The 25607-nt window shown below is 37.5% G+C and overlaps 1 protein-coding gene and 1 non-coding gene across 2 annotated transcripts in view; one reads left to right on the top strand and one right to left on the bottom strand.

Moving 5' to 3' along the window:
• The window catches only part of AK9 (adenylate kinase 9), a 122645-nt gene that overhangs the window by 48096 nt on the left and 48942 nt on the right, over positions 1 to 25607 (bottom strand). The window contains exons 15-22 of the mRNA XM_033418675.2: positions 24074 to 24222; positions 20019 to 20175; positions 17085 to 17199; positions 13850 to 13926; positions 10551 to 10703; positions 1529 to 1618; positions 488 to 688; positions 7 to 122 (exon numbers count right to left, since the gene is read on the bottom strand). Coding sequence (XP_033274566.1) covers positions 7 to 122; positions 488 to 688; positions 1529 to 1618; positions 10551 to 10703; positions 13850 to 13926; positions 17085 to 17199; positions 20019 to 20175; positions 24074 to 24222 — 1058 coding nt within the window. The remainder of the gene's footprint in view (positions 1 to 6; positions 123 to 487; positions 689 to 1528; positions 1619 to 10550; positions 10704 to 13849; positions 13927 to 17084; positions 17200 to 20018; positions 20176 to 24073; positions 24223 to 25607) is intronic.
• On the top strand, positions 7557 to 7629 carry TRNAG-CCC (transfer RNA glycine (anticodon CCC)). Its single transcript has one exon. It is a non-coding gene; the product is annotated as a tRNA-Gly (tRNA).

The raw sequence follows: 25607 nt of genomic DNA, 5'->3' as shown, positions 1-25607 counted from the left end.
TCCTACCTCTTCCTCCTCCTCCTCTTCTAGCTCCTCATCACCTTCGGCCTCAGCCTGATAGTCTTCTGTTTCTTCATCATAATCGTCCACAGTTAACTCCCAGCCAGCATAGTGGAAAGGTTCTGTAGAAAAAAGAAGAAATAGTTGGGAAGGTATTTTTAGGATAAAAGCCTATTAGCATATTACAGTAGCCAAAGATTAGGAAAATTAATTATAGGGACTGGTCTCTTAGCTTAAATGTGTATGCAAACAGGCCTTCACAAATTCTTTAAGTGACAACTGGCCAGTTTGGCCAGTGCTGTTTGTGCCTCATGGCTGTTCTGATTGGCGGGTGCCTGCACTATGACAGTTGTTAAATATTTTAAATATCATCCCTGGTTATACTGACTGTTTTGCTTCACAAACCACAGGCTTTAAACTTTCACAGTACTTTTAATAATATTACCTGCTCATGACAATAAATGTTATGATTACAGACAGCCCTTACTTTCCATGGCCTCAACGACTTTTTGAAGTAGTTCCTCTGGAGTTTTGTCAGCAATCTCCAAGTTTAAAACTTGAGTAACAGAGTCACTGATTGCTGTTTCCATCTGCCTCCAGGCGTAGTAGAAAGATCTGACACTCTCTTTAATTGGCTCCATTTCAGGAACATCAGGATAAGCGTCTTCTGGAAACTCAGGTAGTACAACTTTTGAGTAAAAGTTAAAGGAAAGAAAAAAGAGCCTTCAGGCATTATATCTTTAGTCATATTGCCAAAATAACTTATACTTTATAATACTTTAAAAACATTTGGGGCTTCCCTGGTGGCACAGAGGTTAAGAACCCGCCTGCCAACGCAGGGGACATGGGTTCGAGCCCTGGTCCGGGAAGATCCCACATGCTGTGGAGCAACTAAGCCCGTGCACCACAACTACTGAGCCTGTGCTCTAGAGGCCATGCGCCACAACTACTGAGCCCTCATGCCACAACTACTGAAACCCGTGTGCCTAGAGCCCGTGCTCTGCAATGAGAGAAGCCACTACAGTGAGAAGCCTGCTCACCACAACAAAGAGTAGCCCCTGCTCACCGCAACTAGAGAAAGCCCACGTGCAGCAATGAAGACCCAATGCAGCCAAAAATAAAAATATATTAAATAAATAAATTTATTAAAAAAATTTGAAAGAAATAAACTTAGTGTTCTAAGCAATAATATACATTTATATATTCATATTTCAATTATACTTTATTCCTTGTATTGGCTGTAGATGAATTATAAATAAAATCCAAATTATTTGGATAATTAATATCAATTTCATATGGCAACTTTAACTGTTAATAAAATGTATAACATAAAATTTGATGAAAAACTGTTATAAGTTGGCTAGATACACTTTTAATATAATAAGTTAGATAAATAAATATAACACACATCAACTGGCATACGACTGACATAGAAAGAAACAAGTAGGAAGTTGGTACTATGCCTAAAATTGTAAGAGAATATGAAAAGCACTTTTATGCACTAACTACTTTTATTTGATAATCTAACCTGTTTCAGATAATTCTTTAGTTTCTAGTCCCTCTTTGGATCCTTTTGGAATTTCTGTTCCAACTGTAGTATCCTCGGTAGGCTCAGACACTTAAAAAAAAAAATCTAATAGTGTTTGAATTTTAAAACATTCCTTTATGAAGTTCTTGGCACAAAGAAAATTTCAAAACATAGTTTAAATTGTGTATACTATATCTAATTGATAATACGGTTCTTGTTAGGTAAAGTATTGAAACTGAGTCCCCCTAAAACCGAGTTCCCCTGCCTAGTTTATGGTTAACCTCCCTATTCAAAACTTTATTCCTTTTCTTGTCCCCTCTGACCTCAATCCTGTGCTAACTGAACACTAATCAACCAAAGTCAGATAACATCATTAATGTACAAACTCAGGTTGTTTCTCCAGGGCAAGACCCCTGATCATGCACCCCCAGAGCAGAGGCTCATAAACAGTAGGCATCCTGACCCCTGAAACTACGATTAAGAAATGTCACAAGATGACAATTAACTACAGCTTCTTTGTTCTTCCCCTTTAAAAGCCCCCAACTCAAAGACCAAGATGGAGTAGATCTGAGATTCATCTCCCACTCCCTTGCTTGGCGCCCTGCAATAAGCCCTTACTTTGCTGCAAACACCCGCTGTCTGAGTTTGGCTTCCTGTGCCGCGGGCACACGAGCACACTGCTTGGTTTCAGCAAGGCATAAAAATACATAATAGTATAAGGCAGAAAATGAAGAATATTCTTAAGTGCACAAAAGGACGTTGACCAGAATAACAATTGGTACATACAATTTTGACTGATGACTGTTGTTAAATATCATTCAAACTCCTGTTCACATGGCATCAAACTTGCAGTGCCTGATAGTTCTTTTAATTTCTTGAGATACCCGTAAAGATATACCAAAGGATCATAAAGTGGCAATAAAGGGCGATGATATGCCAAAGTCTCAGCTGTGGGTGTTGGTGTGGTGAAACTGAGGAGCGTCTCAACTAATACCACTGCTGGAGATGTAGATCAACAACTGCTTTCCTGGATGATATAAGACATGATCCACATACAGATCTAGCATAGCTAGTTTCAGGGAAGGAAGGACTAATAATCTTTCTTCTCAGCCCATATAGTCTCTCCTAGTTCTGAGACACAAGTTTTGTGTAGACCACACACACACAAATGTTTTAAATATATATGTAGCCATTCTGTAATACTGTGGAAGCTGTCTTTTAAGTTAGCTAAAGTAATAGTTGGGTCCTCTTTCTACAGAATCTGTAACGTTTAATACTCAGGAGAACAGGGAGTAGAAGGGGACAAGCCTAGGGCTGGCCTGGTGGCAGCATATTTAATTGTAAGGTGTTCAATTACCTAAAGAAAAACATAACCCTGACAAAGAGAAGAAGAACACCAAGAATATACAGAAAATTCTAAACTGTCTTAGCTTCTCTGGCTTAATCAGAGAATGCAATAGTTGGAGATGAAGAAGATCCAGCTTCAGCCTAGAAAAGCCATAGAAGATGATACTAAATATCATAAACTGAATCAGGTTTGTGCACATTGAGCTGACCTTCAGGTCTATATCTGAGAGTGCCTGGCAGGAAGTTTAAGTGAAAGGAGTATATGCGTGTTGTGCGTTTGTTGGGGGGAGTGGGGGTGGTTCTTATAAATACTCTACCTACCCTTCCTGTTGGTTACCCTACTCTACCTGCTCCATTCAGGGAGAAGTCAACAACAAAACAAAACAGCAACAACAAGGCCTATGAAAATATGCTATAATGAAGGAAAGAGAGTATTGATTCACAGATTCAGATGAAGAGCTTGCTTTTGAAGAATATTTCTCATATAAAGCAAAATAAACTAAATTTTAGAAGATATGTACTTCGTACACTCAAAAAGCACAGGAGGACAACAGAGTCTGTGAAATAGGAGCCATGAGGCAAAAGGAGAGACCAACCTAAGATAAAGGCAGAAATACAAGAAAGCTAGTTGAAATAAGAACACAATGCAAGAAAATCTAAAATGCAATAGCAGAATTGAAATACGCATCAGGAGAGAGGCAATAAGGAGCAGAAAATAAGTCAGTGATGTGGAGGATAACAACTCTCCAAAAAATACAGAGAAAAAGGACAATGAAATGAAAACTATCAAGAAGAAGATTAATGTGGTTGAAAAGCAATAACTATCTAACTAAAAAAATAATAAAACGTGATCCTGAGAAAGGAATCTGAAACAATAACTGAAGAAAAACATTTTGAGCCAAAGACTGTGGTATGGAGACAGGAGGACAGAAGATGTTTGATGACATATTTACACTATCAAACCAACCCTGGGGACTTCTCTGGTGGCGCAGTGCTTAAGAATCCACCTGCCAATGCAGGGGACAAGGGTTCGAGCCCTGGTCCGGGAAGATCCCACATGCCGTGGAGCAACTAAGCCCGTGCGCCACAACTACTGAGCCTGTGCTCTAGGGCCCGCAAGCTACAGCTACTGAGTCCATGTGCCAAAACTACTGAAGCCCGTGTGCCTAGAGCCTGTGCTCCTCAACAAGAGAAGCCACAGCAATGAGAAGCCCACGCACTGCAAACAAGAGTAGCCCCCACTCGCTGCAACTTGAGAAAGCCCGCGTGCAGCAACGAAGACCCAACGCAGCCAAAAAAACAAAAACAAGAAAAACCCTGGACTCAGGGATGAGACATGTCCCTTATTTAATACAGTGTTTTGGCATTTCTGTTACTTGTAGACAAATGCAGTCGCAATGGATACAGATGGAATAGTCTTCCTCTTAAGCAAGGTCAGCAGCTCTGCTTCTTAATTTAAAAAGTCAACCCTACCACTTAGTTACTTGATAGTCGAAGCACATGATCAACCCTTAATCAACAACACTGAACGTCTGTGCTCCAGAATTTAAACTTTGAATTGTTTGCTACTTAAATCTGGTCAGGTTTCTGGATAATGGGGTGGCAGGAAGCGATTTGCAAAATGTTCAGTGGTTGCTCACTCCAGGCTGCCCAGCCTGGTCCTGACAACTCAACATGGTGAGGTCAGGCTTTATGTAAGAGAGATGCATTTGACTGGAGAAAACCTGATCGGACCATGGCATTGGTTTTTGGATGGCCGTTAAGGAACCACTGGTCTTAGGGACACACTATCCGTGCAGTTGTCATTATGAGCGTTGCTCTTTATATACCCTAGGTGTCTGCTGTCCCCTGTTCCTTTTCCTTGAATTACACTTCTTGTGATGGATTCAGTTGTGCCCCCCACAAATATATGTTCACATCCTGACCCCTGGTACCTGTGAATGTGACATGAATTGGATACAGGGTCTTTGCAGAAGTAATTAGTTCAGGATCTTGAGATGAAATCATCCCAGATTTAGGGTGGGCCCTAAATCCAATGACTGGTGTTCTTGTAAGAGGAGAAGACACACAGAAACAGACACACACACACACACACACAGAGAGAGAGAGAGAGAGAGAGAGAGAGAGAGAGAAAAGGCCATGTGAAGATGAAGGCAGAGACTGGAGTAATACAGCTACAAACCAAGGAACACCAAGGACTGCTGGAGTAAGCAGAAGCTAGGAAGAAGCAAGGAAGGATTCTTTCCTGGACATTTCAGAGGGAGCATGGCTCTGCCGACACCTTGATTTTAGACTTCTAGCCTCCAGAACTGTGAGAGAGTAAACTTCTGTTGTTTTAAGCCACCAAGTTTATGGTAGCTTGTTAAAGCTATCCTAGGAAACTGATATATTTCCCAATAGTCTGCTTGAAAACAAGCACTGGAGAGCAATGTGGAATTCAGTGAAGATTTAGCAAGGGAGAGATGGAGAGACTTTGTACCACACACCCTGTGACAGACACTGGTGGTAATTCACCCAGCCTCTGTGTTCCTCTTCTTCCTTCCTGGCAGACTTGTGCTTTTGTTCCAGTGTTTACCCTTCCCCACATGGCTGAGGGAGTGGGACCCTCTCTCCAGCTCCAGGAATTTATCCTGATTGGTTTAAGCCCCAAATGCTGGTTCCTTTCCTTCTGATATTTGGGGAGGGAATGTAACTATTGATTTTGAGAGTGCTAAGATTCAGTTTCACTTAATTTGAATTAGGAATCCTGAGCTCTGGTCTTTTCAGAACATAAGGCAGATGAGGAAAACATCTCTAAGTTCTAGTCTGGTAATGATGATGTTAAAGCATCAACTATGAGGCAGACTCTCTGCTGGGTGCTTTAAAGAAATGTTCTTATCCATATAAAAACTCTGCTAGGTAAATCTTCCTAGCCCTGTTTTACAAATGAAGAACTTGAGGTGCAGGATAACTCTATAACTTGTCATATAGCAGCCAATGTGAAATTTTTAAAATGTCCATAAGATCAGATTGACCACTTGCACTTAGAGAAAACTCCCATCTCCATAAGCCTCCGGCCTCTGCTTTGCTCTCCAGTTTCACCTCCCACCTCCCTCTTGCTCACCATGCTCCAACCACATTCAATTTCTTCCTTGACCATGTGAAGCTGTGCCCACCTCTGAGCCTTGGCAGTGGAGGGATCTTTGCCCAGATCCTTTCAGCGCTTTTGTCTTGCCTCAAATATCATCTCAGACGACACTCTTCCTTGACCATAATGTTTAGTGTTGCCTCTTCCAAACCACCCCCGGGGTCTCTACCTTGCTCATTCATTGAACAAACACTTACTGAGTTCCTACTATATCCCAGGTACTGGTTTAGTGTCTTCATAGATTTTTCTTCATGGCACCTAACACAATCAGAAATTATCCTAGTTATTTACTTGTTTATTCTTGTTCTTCACCCCATAGAATGATGGCTCCTTGAGGGTAGGGCTCTTGACTGTCTCGGTCACTGCTGAGTCTGTACTACCTAGGGCAGTGTCCGTTGCTTTGCATGGCACTTAGAAGGACTTCAATAAATACTTGTTGAAGGAATGGATGAATTTCCCGATGTTTATTACTAGCTGACTCTATTACATGTGCATGAAGTGCTTGGAATGAAGCACTGTGATTTGAGCCAATGGTTACTCTAAGCTCATGTTCTTGCATGTAATTGGCCTATACCTAACCAGTACATAAAGAAAGCAAATTGGGAATGAGAAAAGTTATTAAGCAGCCTCGGAATGCATAGGTGATTGCCCTTTAAAGTGTCGATTCTAAGCAATACATGTGTCATTCCATTCTAAGGCTAGAGTGACGACAGGATTGAAATGAGACTTCAGTCATCTTATTTGACAGAGATATTGATTATCTTGTGGCCCAAGACAGAAGCCAAACTTCAAAGGAAAAGATGTGTTCCCAAGCAGGAGATATAAAAAGACTGCTTTGGGTATGTGTTAGTTTCCTGTAGCTGCCAAAACAAATTACCACAAACTTGGTGGCTTAAAACAACAGAAATGTATTCGCTCACAGTTCTGGAGGCCAGAAGTCAGAAATCAAGGTGTTGGCAAGGCTCTGCTACCTCCGGAGGTTCTGGAGGAGAATCCTTTTTGCCTCTTTGACCTTCTCCTGGGTACTGTCATCTCTTGGCTGGAGTCTGCATCACCCAATGTCTGCTTCCATCTTCCAATTGCCTTCTCCTCTGTGTGAGAGGCTAATCTCCCTCTGGCTCTCTCTTATAAGGACATTTATGATGGCATTTACAGCCCACCTGGATAATCCCACATAATCTCCCCATACCAAGATTCTTAGGAACTTCCCTGGTGGTCCAGTGGTTAAGAATCCACCTTCCAATACAGGGGACGTGGGTTTGATCTCTGGTTGGGGAACTAAGATCCCACATGCTGCAGGGCAACTAAGCCCATGCGCCGCAACTACTGAGCCTGTGCGCTCTAGAGCCCATGCGCCACAACTAGCGAGAAGCCCGTGTGCCACAACAAAGAGCCTGTGCACCGCAACAAAGATCCCACGTGTCACAACTAAGACCCTATGCAGCCAAACAAACAAACAAATAAATAAATACTAAAAGAAAAAAAGAAAGATCCCTTAGGGCTTTCAAAGCCTCATTAAAACAAAACAAAACAAAAGTTCTTAATTTAGGGACTTCCCTGGTGGTCCAGTGGTTAAGACTCTGCACTCCCAATGCAGGGGGCCCAGGTTCGATCCCTGGTCAGGAAACTAGATCCCACGTGCCGCAATTAAGAGCCTGGATGCCGCAACTAAAGGATCCCACATGCTGCAACTAAAAAGCCTGCATGTTACAATGAAGATCCCACGTGCTGCAACTAAGACCCTGCACAGCTAAATAAATAAATATTTTAAAAGAAGATTCTTAATTTAGTTACATCTGCAAAGACCTTTCTTCCAAATAAGGTAACATCTACGGGTTCCAGGAATTAGGATGTGGACACACCTTTGGCAGCCACCATCAGCCTACCACAGGGAACTCTGGATAAAGTAAAAAAAAATTCCAAAAGTAATGGATTTATTATGTTAGACAGGATAGTATTTTTTCCTTTCTCTTTTTTATTTTGGTAAAATACACATAACGTAAAATTTACCATCTTAACCATCTTTAAGTGTACAGTTCAGTGGTGTTAAATACATTCACGTGGTGTGCAAACAACACCACCATCCATCCTCATAACTGTTTTCATCTTGTAAAACCAAAAACTCTATACTCATTAAACAATAAGTCCCCATTCTCTCCTCCTCCCAGCCCCTGGCAACCACCATTATACTGTCTGTCTTTATGATTTTGACTACTTTTAAGTATCTCATATAAGTAGAATTATATGGTATTTGTCTTTTGATGGCTAGACAAGGCAGTTTTAAGTGAAAAACAAATTGCCTACTTAAGCAATTTACAGGAGAAGACTTTGTGAAAAAGGACCCTTGGATGGAAGAAGTAATCACTAGTTAAACCAGAATATGGTTTAACAGGGACAAAACAGACCCACGATTTCACAGATGCTAATTGCTTCTGGAGAAGCCCAGTCATGTCTACAGAGCTGGCTAGAACTGACCCTGAATGGAGTAGGCTACTGGCTTTAGAACATCCAGTTTAGGTTGCCTGGGGGAAATAATGAGATAAAAGGCAATGACATTAAATTGTCCCCTAGATCTGTTACATTATTAAATACCAACTGTGAAACATTGGGGATATTGGAAATCTGGAAACATTTAATGGACATTTGTGTCATATTTAATGGATGTCAGTTTCTTTTATTTCTTTTGATATTTTATGGCCTGTTTCCTTGTAAAAGGTAGGTGGGTGGGAAGATTGTTGTCAGACTAATTGGTTAAGCACTCAAGAAAATAATGAAGTTTCTGGGTGAGAGTTGAAGTCAATAAAGGTGTGGGATTCTTAAAAAGGAAATTGGGTATTTCATTCTGTTAGCTCTTCTGTCTGGCACAAGGTTCTGATTTTACACTTACTGTCCCATAAACCTAATGCCAATCCCTGTAGTAAAAACGATCTATGTTAAATTTGAGCTTTCTCATTGTAAAAATTCCCCTTAGTCCTGGTTCTTTTACCAGCTAACAGCAGGTTTTCATCCCTTAATTGCTCCAGGGCTGGCATCTAGCTGCAGGTATTTGAAAAACTTTAGTTTGTAAGAGTAATTTCTAATTCAATATTAATTGTGCTCGGAAGCATTTTATGAGCCCCGCTTCCACCACAGTGAGGTACCCTATCTTGCTGCTTAAGCCCACTCTCCAGCCCTGAGAGTGACTTTCCTTGGAAATCTGTAAGATTCCTTCTTGCCCTGCCCCAACCCACCAAACTGGACCTCTGAGGAGGGCTGGCTTCATGGGTGTACGAGCTGTGCAGTTGCTCTAGATCTCTCGCCCAGAATGGTCTCATACTTAGTTTAATGCACTTTGGTTGTCATTTTGAAATTTTTAATAATTTTATCTTTGAATTGAGTTTTGTAAGCAAAATCCAAAGGGACTCCAATGGGACAACAGGGCAGGTGTGTGAGCAGAGATATGCACGATCTCCGTCTGCCATTCTTTGCCATCTCATTCTCATGAGTGTTCCTGATGCTCTATCATGAGCATAGAATTCTAGGGGACCCACGATATGTGGGAGTAAGTGTGACTTAGTGGCTTGGGGTGGGGAGGATGCTGACAGCCCTTGAGAGACCGTGGTCTCCCTTTGAACTAGAACTTGCTCCAGATGCAGAATGAAGGTGATGGCATTCAAAGAGACATGAATGACCATGGAACCTCATCACATCTCTTCTTACTCATGTTACTTTCCTGTATTAGCTAAACTGAAATGATGTGGGGCTCATAAAATGCTTCCGAGCACAGTCAGTATTGAATTAGAAACTAATCTCACAAGCTAGATCATTTTGGCTAGACTGAAAATGATGACACAGAAAGAAAGGAAAAGATAGGGCAACCCAGAGCTCCTTTTCCTTTCAGGCTTCCCTTTCCTTAATCATTGGGAAGCTAAAAGTAGAGGGCATTGCTAGAATATATGCATATTAGGAAATGAAATAAGAAGCTGAGTTAGTTTTGTGTATGAAACTGACTTAGTATTCTGGTAAGAATAACATACATATGCATGTACAAGCTGCAAAATACAAATTGTGTAGTTTCAATGATTCTGCATATGAGTTAAGTGCTCTTAACGTTTGCATTTAAAAGTGGCATTGGGCAACATAAAGATGAACGGTAAAATTCAGGCTAATAACTTAAAATTTTAATTTTTCTTTACTTAGAATGACATTAAATAGCAAACAAAAAGTACTATGACAAGTTAAAAGAGAGACCATGGAAGAAAAGAAAGAGCTTTATATTTTCGTACTTTTAATGGCTCTTTTCCCCTACTTTTTGAACACTGTGCCCCACAAATTATATAGCAGGCCCTGCTTCTGAGTGTCAACCCCCCGGGCAGAGCAGACTCAGCTTTCCTACCACACTTCCAGCCATGTGATTTGGACTAACCGGCTGCACTCTGGGGGCACATCTCTCCATTCCCAGCCTGCTTCCATTTTATACCATATAAACACATATATACACACATGCACACACATACATGCCAATGGACAAGAGTGGAGTTAAGGATACGATCCTTAATAAAGTCTAACCTGATTCATGTTCTGTTTCAGGGACCTCGAAAGCTTCAGCCTCCTCAGGTGAGGACGCCCTGGTCTCCTTGGCTACCTCAGGGGCCTCAGACCCTTCGTGAAGTTCAGACTCCTCACCTTCAATCTCCTCGTCAGCCTCAGCTTCTTCTGCTTCTATAAAAAATGAGAAGAAATAAATTATTTAGATTAAGTCAGCAAATATTTAATTGGGAATGACCCCTGGAGCATGAGGCTTAATGAGAAAGATACATACAGTCTCTACATTTTGTATCTATTAAAATGCAGTAGTAAAGGATGATAGTAATATGCTCAGAGTGCTATGGGAGCACCGGCCTAAGGATTCATTCAAAATGGGGAAATGCATATAGCATTCCCAAATATTATAACAGTCAAAGACAGGAAACAGCCCAAATGTCCATTTAAAAGGGAATGGCTATACCTGCACTGTCTGATATGTAGTCACGAGCCACACGTGCTCATTGAGCACTTGAAATGTGGCTAGTCCAAACTGAGATGTGCTGTAAGTATAAAATACACAATGGACTTCAGAGACTTTGTATGAAAAGTTGAATGTAAAAATATATCAATAATTTTTACATTGATTACATGTTAAAATAATAATTTGGATATAGTGTATTAAATAAAATATACAGTTGGCTCTCTGAATCTTCAGGTTCTGTTATCTGTGGATTCGACCAACCACGAATTGAAAATATTTGAAAAAAATTTTTAGAAAGTTCCAAAAAGCAAAACTTGAATTTGCTGCATGCTGGCAACAATTTACATAGCATTTACATTTTATTAGTTATTATAAGTTATCTAGAGATGATTTAAAGTATACGGGATGATGCGTTTAGGTTACATGCACATACTATGCCATTTTATATATGGGACTTGAGCATTCATGGACTTTGGTATCCGTGGAGGTCCTGGGACCAATTCCTCATGGATACCGAGGGATGATTGTAATTAATTTCACTTGTTTCTTTTTTCTTTTCATGTGACTACTAGAAAATTTAAAATTATGTATGTGGCTTGCATTTTATTTTTACCAGGCAGCACTAGCCTAGACTATATATTTTCTTACAGCTAGTTACAAATTATAATAGAGTATGTTGATCAGTATGCTAAAATTTAAAAAACATAACTCCAAGTTTTACATAGTTGCTGATGACACCTATAAGAAATAAATGCATAGAAGTCTTTGAGGAAGAAGATGGGGTAAATGGTGGTGTTAGAAAACCCATCTCTTCAATTCCCTTTAATATATTTTTTAAATTGACTCTTCAATTTTCTTTAATATATTTTTTAAATTGACTGAAACAAGGTATTTTCTATGTAAAGATATGAAAAACTAAATGAGCTTGTTTTCTGGACTCTTGTGGGAATTATTCCCTCCCCTGCCCCCTGCCCAGTGAGTACCTTCCAAGAATCACATTCTAGGGCTATGAGATACCTCTGGCACCTGGATTTTTAATCTAAATTGGGGTGATTAAGCACAAAGAAAAAAGCATCCTGAAGTGTCCTTATAACTTGAAGTCTGACCAGGATTGCCAAGCATGTGGCTTCCAAGTATGTGAGTTGGAATGTGGTGAATCTTTTGTGTTATATGTAGGATCACAAGGAGGTAGCATCATTTGCTGAATTCTACTAGGGTGAGAGATGAAGTTATATATACTCTACTCCAGAAACTCAAAATGTCTTTTAGCTGAGTATCTCTTATAGTAAAAAAAAAACTTATCATATACCTCCAACACGCATATATTTGGTTATCTGTAAGTTGTGTTCTTATCCACATTAGGTACATTATAAAGTGTATATATAAAATGAATTTATATAATGATGCTGAAAAATGTAAAAAGTTTGAAAACTTTTCTAGAACCCTACTGGATAATCTGTGTTCCATGTGAGTCAGGAATGAACTGAAAAGTGTTCTAAGATCCTTGTACTATCTGTGATTTTTGATTAAGTGTATATTGTATTAGTTATCTATTGCTTCATGTATATGTTGTATTAGTTATCTATTGGTTCATAATAAATTACCCCCAAAATTAGTGGTTAAAATAACAATAATCACATATTGCCCTCGCAATTACTGGGGTCAGGAATTTGGGAGTGGCTTAGTCACAGTGAATATGTCAATTAGAGTTGCAGAGGTCAATCTGAAGGCTTGACAGGGGCTGGTGGAGCCCCTTCCAAGGTGAACACTCAAAGCCAGAACCAAGGTCCTCCGGGAGCAGAGAGAAGCACGGCCAGAAGTCCTGACCCACAGAATTTTGTGCAGAATAAAGATAGTGGTTGTTTTACAGTTTGGGGGTGGCTGGCTGCACAGCAATGGAACACTGAAACAGACTTTCTTCACTCTTCTGAGCTACGGACGGCTTTGTCAGTCTGGTGAAACTTACGGATTCCTTCTTAGAATAATGCTTTCAATCTCATAAAATAAAATAAGAAGCCAATTATACTGAATACAGCTATCAAGATATCAAAAAATTTTTTGTGGTATAGGAAATGTGTGCATCTTTGCTAATGCATTAAGTAACAAGAACTAGCAACTGGTTGAATAACTACCATAATTTTGGAATAGTGACACACTTAAACAAGACATCTAAAACTGGAATGAGATATGAAAATATCTTTGTTTCTATTGGTGACAAAGTCAAGGTGCTGCTAATACTATTGTGGTTTGTAGCCTATATTAATTATTAGGTGAGTAAAATACAAAATTTCAGTTAAGGGTTAGTAAAAAATAAAGTATAATTATTTCCCCATTCAAATTCACAGACCTCTGAATTTTATCCCCAGGTTTAAAACTCCAGTCTTAAAAGAAATTTTTAGAGTAAGTTCTTCTATAATGGAGATGGAAGTTTAAGTATAAAGACAATGGGTATAGTAAGAGTTTAGCTGTTTTCTCAACTCCTACAGGATCCTTTTAATAGAAGTAATTCCAACAGCCATGTCACCTGTGACAAGCGCAACCCTTTGAAGACGCGCTGCACATGCTGTCCTACTGTGTACCCCTCTTACAGGGTGGATGAGTAGGTATCTGTGTCAGGATTCCTTTTCCTATGAATCCAGTACTGCTGTGACCATATAATTTATTATCCAAATTGGAACACTATGGGAATGAGAGGGGGGTCAAACAAATACTTCAGGAACCTGGGTATGAACCTAGACTCTCATGGGCAAATTGGGAAATAAGGTCACCCTGTCTATAATTCACTGGAAGTACTGCAGCTGTTGGCAGTCACAATACAAAATCAAATGGCATATTATTAATCATATAATCTTATGTTTGCCTTTTGCTTTCGCATGCATAGCTTCCAATAGCTTTTGATTTTCTTCTTCTATTCTCAATGTCTCTTCTTCGGCTTTTCTGAAATGAAAAGGTCCAAAATTTAGTTATCTTTGGAAATTCAGATATCTCACAATATTATAGAATTTAAGGCTTATAATGGTAAAATTAAAGAGTAGGTCATTTATAATATTCATTATACTTTTTACTTTATAATGTAAAAGTTTAATTTACTCATACTGAGGCTAGTTAGTTTTCAGAAATTTTGGGGGGTTTTTTTTGTAAGAAAAGTTGAAATATTGTATTTTAAAAACTTTGGCTATTAATTAGGAAACCTGGAAAAATTAAAAAAGGATTGTCTAACTCCAAGCTGGGATAATTTGTATCATTTTCCCTCTGATTAAATGAGAAGTGTTCACAACATAGAGTTAAATGAAAAAAGGTATAATATAAAACTATGTATAATACAAATTTACTTTTGTATTTAAAATGTATATAAATGATGATTAAAAGACAAGAATAAAATGAATCAAACTGTTAATAGTAATTATCTCTGGATGGTGGCATTCTGAGAGTTTTAAACTTTATTTCACATTTTTTGCACTTTAAAAATTTTTCCATATGAATAAGTAGAAAATTTGTAAATTTACCTTTGTAACCAGAAAAATTATTTTCTGATTTATTTTCTTTTTAATATAGTAATGATGAAATTTAAAGAGACTTGGGATAGGGAAACAAATATCTGGAGGGAATCTGTCTTTCATTAGGGTTCAAGGACTAAACCTGCCTTAATGATGAAGACAGGTATAAGGAAAGTTAGTAAAATGATGGAGAAAGACTATTTATTAAAAATTAAAACATGCATACCTTTGACCTAGAAATTCTGTATCTAGGAATTTAGCCCTCAAGTACTGGCATACTACTGCACAAAGAAGCATGTATAAGAATGTTGACTGCATCTTTAAAAATAATATCAAAAAAACTGTATCAAGTATTCACAAACAGGGGACCAGTTAAGTGGAGTAGAGCCCATTCATCTCAACAGCCCACTCTGGGGCAGTCTTCTTCAGACCGTTCTATAGGTTGGTCATTCTCTCATATTCAGTGCTTTTTTGTGTGTTCTTTTTCCCCTTTCTTTGAAAATCTTTAATATATTCTCTTCAAAGATATTACTACACCTCTCCTCCCAACAAGCATGTTTCTTGTTAATAGGGGGTGTTCGCTCACTGTGTTCTAGATACAGTCTGTGATCCAGACTGAGGTCTTGGTGTAATTCGAGTTCTCTTTGTTCATGCCCCAGACTTCTGAGACTACTGAACATTGTTTGTGCATGCCTTCCCTACTTTGTTTTGTGTGAACTGGCAATCCTTCTACTTAGTCAGGTAGGGCTCTTTTGTGAGACTTTCCTCATCCAAAACCTGGGTACTGTATGCTGCTGCTAAGAATCTAAGACCTGACAAGAAGGAGGAAGAATTTTGCTGCCAGTTTCTAGCTACTTCTATATACTACTTGGATAGACAGTCAAAGACAAATGGTGATAACAGAAATTATTCTGCATTTGACTCATATATTTGAAAACTGATGTTGGAAAATCTAGAATCAGCATGTCTGTAGATATGTGGCCAAAGATGTAATTCTAAATCCTGTTATTCTTATCTCTTGTCCAACCAAGTTGCAAGGCCTTTAAATGCATCTCTGACCATTTTTTAAAAAAAATTGTTTTAAATTTCATTTTCTGCAGTATATGAGAAAAAAGCAACATAGAGAAATGGAGAAAAGTCTGCTTCAACCTGGGCAAGTCTTTGCCATTAAGAAGTTTATAAAGACATAAAAATTTAGAATCAAAAGAAGTAAAAATTGATTATAGAGATAGCTCGGAAAATTCCATACGGTAAGAGGGAGGTGAAAGTTAAGAGTTGGGAGACAGTGGAGATGTCTTTTTCCTTTAAAAAAACCCTATAGATTAAATGTATTTTAAATTATCTACTTAAAATGTAGCAAACCTTCAGCCTAGAAATCACATGAACTTCGTTTTACTGTTATGTCAATAGCTTCATATGTTCTTAAATATTTGACTATTTCTCATACACTGGAAAAAAATTAGGTAATCCCTTAAATCCTAGCAAATTGTAGCTCCATTTGTAACAGAACTTTTAAAAGCTAAAAGTAAATGTAATAAGTTTGTAATTATTGTCTTAATACTTTTAGTCAATTTTACAATTTTATTAACTAATCTAAATTATACTTTATGTATTTTCGTGTTAAGTTCATAAAGGAACGGCCAATTTAGGTGAACAATGAACATCAAATAACAAAATCCTCTGAAACACAGTTATCAGTTATCCCCCACCCCCTAACAAACACCCACTTCCCAGCTCCATAATTCCTAGAGTTTAAAGAGCTCTCCTAAGTCCCAGCACAAATTGCTAGTATCTGAAGGGGAAAAGGAAATAACATTTGAGAAAGCTCCTATAGGTGTCATCATTAATAGTGGGAGGTTTAATGGGTTAATATAAAGAAATTTAGTTTTTGAATGTCTCAGCCTTTAACGCTTGGAGAAGTAGGAATCTCAGTGGACTAATGAAAAATTTTAGTGTCTAAAGAGCTTGTTTCAGGAAGGAAGAACAATTAGCACATTAAGACACTCTTTCTTTTTATACTTTATTTTCCAGTCTGAAGAACTTGATAGTTAAAGTTTAGTCTTGACCCCAGCCATGAACAGATGGAAGTGTGTCCACATTTTGAAATGTTCTTCATTGCACCCAGATTAGAGAATAAGCTCTTGATGTTGAACCTGTCAATTATAATAAGTAGTCTTGTTCTTTCCTTATGTAGAACTTAGGCTTTGGATTTTAGTCATATCACACAAGTGTATTTTCACTTTTTATTAGATTATTTCTTTCATTTGTGGATTCTAGATAGCAAAATTATAATATTTAAGTCACAGATAAACATGGTAGAAAAAAATATCTTCCCTGTGCTCATTTTTTTACAGTGTCTTTGGAAAGTAGATATTTGGTTTAGAATGTCTGATGTGGGGCTGTGAAAACAGCCACAACTCTGTACTTTAGAGATTATGGAAGTATTTGTGAAATTACTGCTTTCCTTAGAATTAGAACTGGATCTAGTTAGTAGGCCACCATTTTGCTAAAAACATTTCATAAATATAAATTGTAAGTACATATTTAACAGCTATAAGAGGTTAATTAACCCAGTTTATTGTGCCAGGCAGATTTTACCTTGCCGCTTCTTCCTCTTTTCTTTTCTTTTGTAGTTCATCCAATAACCTTTCTAAAATCTTAGAGTCAATTTCTTGTTTATTCTCTAAATACAGTCTATTAAATAAATATTTTCCTGAAACACAAAGAGAACAATGTTAATTTTGAAGCTCTATAAAATATAGTGAGATATATTTTGTAAAATAACAATGAAAAGATTATTTATATCTATATCCAAATATATTTTCCTTTAAGCATTTATTTAAATAGAGCCCAGATTCTTTAAGAGACCATCTTAAATCCTTTTTTTTTTTTTTAACATCTTTATTAGGGTATAATTGCTTTACAATGGTGTGTTAGTTTCTGCTTTATAACAAAGTGAATCAGTTATACATATACATATGTTCCCATATCTCTTCCCTCTTGCGTCTCCCTCCCTCCCACCCTCCCTATCCCACCCCTCCAGGCGGTCACAAGCACCCAGCCAATATCCCTGTGCCATGCGGCTGCTTCCCACTACCTATCTACCTTACGTTTGTTAGTGTGTATATGTCTATGCCTCTCTCTCGCCCTGTCACAGCTCACCATTCCCCCTCCTCACATCCTCAAGTCCGTTCTCCAGTAGGTCTGTGTCTTTATTCCTGTCTTACCCCTAGGTTCTTCATGACATTTTTTTTTCTTAAATTCCATATATATGTGTTAGCATACGGTATTTGTCTTTTTCTTTCTGACTTACTTCACTCTGTATGACAGACTCTAGGTCTACCCACCTCATTACAAATAGCTTAATTTCGTTTCTTTTTATGGCTCAGTAATATTCCATTGTCTATATGTGCCACATCGTCTTTATCCATTCATCCGATGATGGGCACTTAGGTTGTTTCCATCTCCGGGCTATTGTAAATAGAGCTGCAATGAATATTTTGGTACATGACTCTTTTTGAATTTTGGTTTTCTCAGGGTATATGCCCAGTAGTGGGATTGCTGGGTCATATGGCAGTTCTATTTGTAGTTTTTTAAGGAACGTTCATGCTGTTCTCCATAGTGGCTGAACCAATTCACATTCCCACCAGCAGTGCAAGAGTGTTCCCTTTTCTCCACACCCTCTCCAGCATTTATTGTTTCTAGATTTTTTGATGATGGCCATTCTGACTGGTGTGAGATGATATCTCATTGTAGTTTTGATTTGCATTTCTCTAATGATTAATGATGTTGAGCATTCTTTCATGTGTTTGTTGGCAGTCTGTATATCTTCTTTGGAGAAATGTCTATTTAGGCCTTCTGCCCATTTTTGGATTGGGTTGTTTGTTTTTTTGATATTGAGCTGCATGAGCTGCTTGTAAATTTCTGGAGATTAATCCTTTGTCAGTTGCTTCATTTGCAAATATTTTCTCCCATTCTGAGGGTTGTCTTTTGGTCTTGTTTATGGTTTCCTTTGCTGTGCAAAAGCTTTGAAGTTTCATTAGGTCCCATTTGTTTATTTTTGTTTTTATTTCCATTTCTCTAGGAGGTGGGTCAGAAAGGATCTTGCTGTGATTTATGTCATAGAGCGTTCTGCCTATGTTTTCTTCTAAGAGTTCGATAGTTTCTGGCCTTACATTTAGGTCTTTAATCCATTTTGAGCTTACTTTTGTGTATGGTGTTAGGGAGTGATCTAATCTCATACTTTTAAATGTACCTGTCCAGTTTTCCCAGCACCACTTATTGAAGAGGCTGTCCTTTCTCCACTGTACATTCCTGCCACCTTTATCAAAGATAAGGTGACCATATGTGCGTGGGTTTATCTCTGGGCTTTCTATCCTGTTCCATTGATCTATCTTTCTGTTTTTGTGCCACTACCATACTGTCTTGATTACTGTAGCTTTGTAGTATAGTCTGAAGTCAGGGAGCCTGATTCCTCCAGCTCCGTTTTTCGTTCTCAAGATTGCTTTGGCTATTCGGGGTCTTTTGTGTTTCCATACAAATTGTGAAATTTTTTGTTCTAGTTCTGTGAAAAATGCCAGTGGTAGTTTGATAGGGATTGCATTGAATATGTAGATTGCTTTGGGTAGTAGAGTCATTTTCACAATGTTGATCCTTCCAATCCACGAACATGGTATATCTCTCCATCTATTTGTATCATCTTTAATTTCTTTCATCAGTGTCTTATAATTTTCTGCATACAGGTCTTTTGTCTCCTTAGGTAGGTTTATTCCTAGATATTTTATTCTTTTTGTTGCAATGGTAAATGGAAGTGTTTTCTTGATTTCACTTTCAGATTTTTCATCATTAGTATATAGGAATGCCAGAGATTTTTAAATCCTTTTTAAAAGGTGTATATGGGCATGTCATAAATAACTAAAACATAAAAAGAGGTAGTATAATATATTCTCTCCATGGAAATTCTCTTTTCAAATATATTTCCTTAAGATGCAAAATTACAGAATATTCTTGGCCCCCTCATCAAAGATTAGTTGACCGTTATATGTGTGAGTTTACTTCTGGGTTCTCTGTTCTGTTCCATTGGACTATGTGTCTGCTTTTCTGGTGGTACCATACTGTTTTGATTACTATAGCTTTACACAAAGTGACAGAACAATTAAAATTTAGTTCTGCTATCTTTATGTACTTAGTATTTCCCATTTAAGGTGAAGAAGGACTAATATATAGTTTTGCCCTCAGCCTCATATATTTTTCATTTAGAAGTTACAATGCTGACTGGGATGGGGTGTTAGATTCTCAGCTCCAAAGAATAATTGTAAGGGCCTGCTGGAACATCAGGTGATCCCACACCATCTGTGGCCACCTACTCAGTGGATGGATGCCTCCTTTTGTGTACCTCTAGGTCATGAAGGGACTACTGGTGTGGTATTTGTACATAGGGAAGGTGGAGTGTTTTTCATTTTATATTTTAACTAAAAATATTATCAGCAATAAAAACTTCACTTTAAATTGACATGATAAATATTTACCAACCATTGTTTTCTGTGTCTGATAAACAGATGACTAAATCGGGTAGAATTCCTTTGTCGACTAAGACCATCCACAGTTCTTTCATAATAGGGTAGTTGTCCAGTATCCATCCTCCATATTTTGGGGCACCATAAAACCTATTCTTGTTTTCTTCAACTACCTGTGAAAAACAGCAAACTGAAATTACCATCATATCTACCCAAGTAAAGGATACTACCTTGATATATTACTTTTGTGGACCTTAATCAAGTATCTTTTGAGTTTTTCTGACTTTCAGAAGGAAATAAAAAGAGCCACTTAATTTTAAAAGAGAAACTTAATTTTAAAGCAATAAAACTATAAGTTTTAAAAGTTAAGAACAGGAAGCAAAAGCCTTTCTTAAATAAATATAACAATACATGCTTACTATATGTTATTCAGTATTACAGAATCCAAATTCTGATTCAGAAGGTCTAGGGTAAGGCCCAAGAGTCTGTATTTCTAACATGCTCTTAGGTGACAATGGTCCTTGGTCCACTCTTTGAGTAGCAAGGTCCTAGCCCAGTTTGCCTTTTTTAGTGACAATGCTCTTCACTTCCCTTTTGCTTTTCAGCCTTCAATGTGAAAGGCTTCTACCTGCCACCCAATAATAATAACTTCAACACAAGTATGGAGATTAGATGTGGATCTATGAATATACCAATTCTGAAGGCTTTAAACAAGTTTGTGGGCCATCAGGAAATCACAGAATATTAGAAGTCAAAGGGGAAGAAATCTCAAGAAGACTGGTGTAACTCTCTGGCCTATGTAGAATTTAAGATTATCTGCTTTTTGAATTTCCATCTGAATGAAGAGTATTTTGAAAAAAAGAATTTTAACACTTTGAAATGTTTCACATAATAGAATTGGGGGAAAAAAGCTATAATGAAGAAGTATAAGTGAAATAAGTTAGAGAAAGACAAATACTACATGATCTCACTTATTTGTGGAATCTAGAAAAACCAAATTCATAGAAACAGAGAACAGATTGGTGATTGCCAGAGACAGGGCTGGAGGTGGGGAAATGGGTGAAGGTGGTCAAAAGGTACAAACATCCAGTTATAAGATAAATAAATCCTAATCATGTAATGTACAGCATGGTGACTATAGTTAATAATATTGTAGTGTATATTTGAAAGTTGCTAAGAGAGTAGATCTTAAAAGTTCTCACCACACACACACACACACACACACACACACACACACAAATGTAACTATGTGAGGTGACCATGTTAACTAAACTTATTGTAGTAATCATTTTGCAATATATACAAATATCAAATCATTATGTTGTACATTTTAAACGAATACAATCTTATATGTCAATTGTATATCAATAAAACTGGAAACAATATAAATGGTTAAAAAATTTTACTAAGTTTCAAAGATATGAAAATTAAAACAACATCAACATATAATTTATAGTTTCCCTATCTCATTCAATTTTTTTGAAAAAAATTTAATGGCTTCATAGTATTTAGTCAAATGAATAAACCCTAATTTGTTTAATCATCCTCTTCATGTTAAACATTTATATAACTTATAATTTTATTATAACATTGTGATGATATGATGGACATCTGCATATATAAATCTTTGTCTAAGTATATATTTCTTTAGGTTAGATTCCTATAAAAAGTGTTTTTAGGTCAAAACGAATAAAGGAATGAACATTTTAAAGGCTTTTTATATACATTGTCATGTTGCTTCCATAATGTCTATAACAATTTTCACTCCTATGTGACTATATCATTACAGCCTCATTAGTATGGATTGTTATAAGTTTTAAAAAAATCTTTGCCAATTTGACAGGTAAGAAATTGTCTTTTTTCATATTTTTATTGACACTTGAACATTAAAATTTTTCAGTTAACCATTTGTATTTCTTCTTTGATGAAATAATCTGTTTACGTCTTTGTCTGTTTTTTACATTGGTATTAGATTTTCCTTGATTTGTAAGAAATCTTTATAATGAGGAATTAATGTGTCATATTTATTATAAATACTTTCCCCAGTTTGATGTTTGCTTTAAAATTTTGATTTTCATGGTGTATTTTTTAAGGAAAGGGAATCATTGTTAAGTAGCATCTTCATTGAGATTTTGCTCTAAGAGTTCTTCCATGGCATTTGTGCCTAGAGTACTTGACCATTCTAAGATCATTTCAATATCACTACACTTCCTTCTGGGTAAAAACATGCCATTTTTACATTTAACAATTAATACGGAATTAATTTTGATATAAGCTGAGAATCTAAATTGTTTTTATCCTACCAGTTAATTTTATCAACACTATTAAATAATTCTTCCTTTCCTTTTGGGTTGTGATGTAAACCTTAGTATACACTCAGTTTTTATCTATACTGAGGTCTGTTTCTGTGCCTGCTCTGTGGTTCTGTTAGTTCTTGTATGATTATCAGGCTTATAAAGCACTGTAACATCACATTTTACTAGTTGGTAGAGCAAGTCTCTCTCTGTTATACTTTGCCAGACTGTTCTTACCAATTCTCAACTATTGGTTCTCCCAAATAAATTTTAGAGACATTTGTCAGTTTTCAAAATACATTGACATTTTTATTATAATTGCATCAAATCTATAAACTAATTTAAGAAAGATACCTTAATAAGATTTTGTCTTTACATGTAAGAAATTAGTAATGACCTAGTTTTTAAAAATAGGTTTCCTACTCAGAGATCATGAAAATTGATGACAGGTAGAACAGTGTCCTGCATTGGTCTCTGTTCTCTTGAAAAAGACAATCTGATATGAGCTTTGATGTTAAAATCTCACGTGATTTAAACTCCCCCACAATCCCAGACTCACAGTTTACCATCTATTGACACTACTCATATTACTACATCAGAAGTGTTTTAGTAGTACTCCCTGTAGATTTGTATCCTCCAGAATAAACACTGGAAAGAATGGAGCAAATTATCAGTGAAGGGCAAGGATGGGATGTTCACAGTGCTAAAGACATCCCTGACTTGGATATCTCCTCCTTTGGGATGCTCTGTCTCACCTCCCAGGATGAGATAATAGCCTTGACCTTCCTGACATTCCTATACCTTGTACATATCTAGTTACCACTTAGCACATGAGAGTTAATTATTGGATTCTATGTCAGCCTTTCCTACCTGACTGATAGCTCCTTAACGGAAAGAGCTATGTTTAATTCATCTTTGTGTCCCCAGGCTCTAGCACAGTAGGTACTCAGAATGTTTCTGAAGAAATAAATTGATGACAGAACAACCTGAAGAGATATAGAAGTTGAAAGATCTCTTTGGGAAGCTCAGAGGGGGATAACAATTTGCCTTGGGTAGAGCCTGGGGCTCAAGGATTTCACCCAATGTGTTACAGAGTGGTTCTATACTCTCAGAGAACATTTTTTTTCTTCTCATGATTTTAAATTACATCATTTTCAAATTACAGAGAAATACATAAGTTCATTGAACGACCAAAACTGATTTGTTCTCTTTAACTTTTGCTCTGAACGCTTACCCAAGCACTCTGTACAAAACAGATCCATGTGGTCTTTATAAGCCTTCTGATTTGATATGGGTAGGACATAGTACCTGAGGCTTTATTTTCCCCTTAGATTGGAAAATCCGTGGTGTGTACATCCATCTCCCCCATGAACATGTTCAAGGTGGCTGGATGAAATTAGTTAGCTAGGGAGCAAAATTTGTCTTGGTTTACAAATAACCGGCTCATAGATGAAAAAGTAACTTTGGTACTTGCTTCATATAAACTATCTTTTAACCAACTGGACTGAATTAAAGACAATAAAAGTTAATGAAGAATAAATGTCAAAGCTATGAAATTATATTGCACATTTGTTGATAATTATTGAAAATTTATAAGCAACTGTTCACTGGGGTACATTACACATAACAATGTTGACTGTAAAATGCACATGAATTTGAAGGCTACAGATTTCAACACTGTCATACAGGATTCTAAAATAATTGTACATATACTAGGTTAACATTTTCTCAGTTACTGTGAAATCAATGATAAAAATAAAGAGCCTGGATTTCTTACCTCTTGGAGAACTTCGTCTAAGATTTCAGCAATTTTTTCATGTGGCTGTTCAAAGTTCATGTCCTTTGCCATTTCAACCGTCTCCTTTATTATGGAAAGAACTTCCGGATGATCTGCAGTTACCTCCTCTATCACATATTCTATTACATCTAAAGTAAAATAAATCAATAAATTAACGCCATTAATAATTTTAGTAAACAATGCTATTTGCAATAGAACATGATTGTAAATACCTAACCCAAGGAAGTACTCTTTGTGTTCCTGCAGCACATGCCCGAAAAAGGGAGAAATAGACTGGATGGGAAATAAGTCAGGAATCACAAAATAACAGAGCAGTGGCTTAAAGCCAGTGCATCAGAATGAAAGTTAATGAGGCATGAAAAAAGTCATGTCAGGCAGGAGTCAAAACTCAGGAAGCCACGGAGAAGACGTAGGAAACAAAGGCTTCCAGGGGTCAGGCTAAAACTTGGGCATCTAGGGAATGAGTCAGAAAACAAAATAAATACTTCCAATTATAAGCATGAGACTAAATGCGACAATAAGAGGACGGGAGGTAGGCAAGTTGGAGGGGATGGAAGAAAGGGTGGCATAGGCTGGTTTTTGAAGTGTTAGACTTGATTCTTGTCTCATTGTGTGCTGAATGTTTCCTTACACGACTGAGCTGGCTCACAGGCTGCACCATGATATAAACATTCATCCACTCCTCTAATGGGACATGAGATTGGCAGCTCCACCTGACTCCTCTACCTCTGCCTTTCCAATAGTGCCTCCTGAGCTGCCCCAAGGCTCTATCCATCAGGGTCTCATGCGAGAGCCCAATTGATCCTTGCCCAGAAAAACCCCAAAGGACCTTTGAAGAGCAGCTGCCTGCTGCCATCCCTGTCGTAAAGTGAGAAGTCTGTTCTCAGGGATAGAGAGAGCCAGCAGTTTCTGGAGAGCCAGAGTGGAAGAGGCAGGAACCCAAGATCTTCCGATAGCCAGGGAAAGAGGACATGAGGAGGCAGAAATAGCCAGGCAAAGGTACTAAATGTGACAGAAGATGCTAGTGGTCTATCCAATATCTGGTCTCCTTTTCCTTAGTAACAGAACCCTGATTTTGTTAGGGTCAGCCATGTGCCTAGCTAAAAACACTACATCTCCTAACTTCTCTTATAGTTTGGATGGCTGGTAGATAAGATGCAAGAAAAATTTGGGAAGGGGAGGCGGTGAGTCTTCTTGTTTTCTATTTAAAGAGGAACAACTCAGCTGGATGGAATGCCAATTTTTTGTCCCTTGTCTTTTCCCTTTTCCTGCACACTGATATGATGGCTGGCATGCTAGCAGCCATCTTGTGAATTATTACAGTAGCCACATGCCAGGAATGGCAGAAAAAATAGATCTCCTATCTTCTCAATATTCTTGTTCACAAAAACAATATATCACATGTTATTTCTTCTGTGTTCCTGCATGTCTAACTGTTCATATTATAGTAGCCTTTAAGATAAAGTAAGTGGATATTAATAATACTTTTTTTTAAAAAAAAATCACACACATG

This window comes from Orcinus orca, chromosome 12 (assembly GCF_937001465.1).
Source record: "Orcinus orca chromosome 12, mOrcOrc1.1, whole genome shotgun sequence".
Classification (NCBI taxonomy): domain Eukaryota; kingdom Metazoa; phylum Chordata; class Mammalia; order Artiodactyla; family Delphinidae; genus Orcinus; species Orcinus orca.
This window is presented reverse-complemented; position numbering and strand designations above follow the sequence as displayed.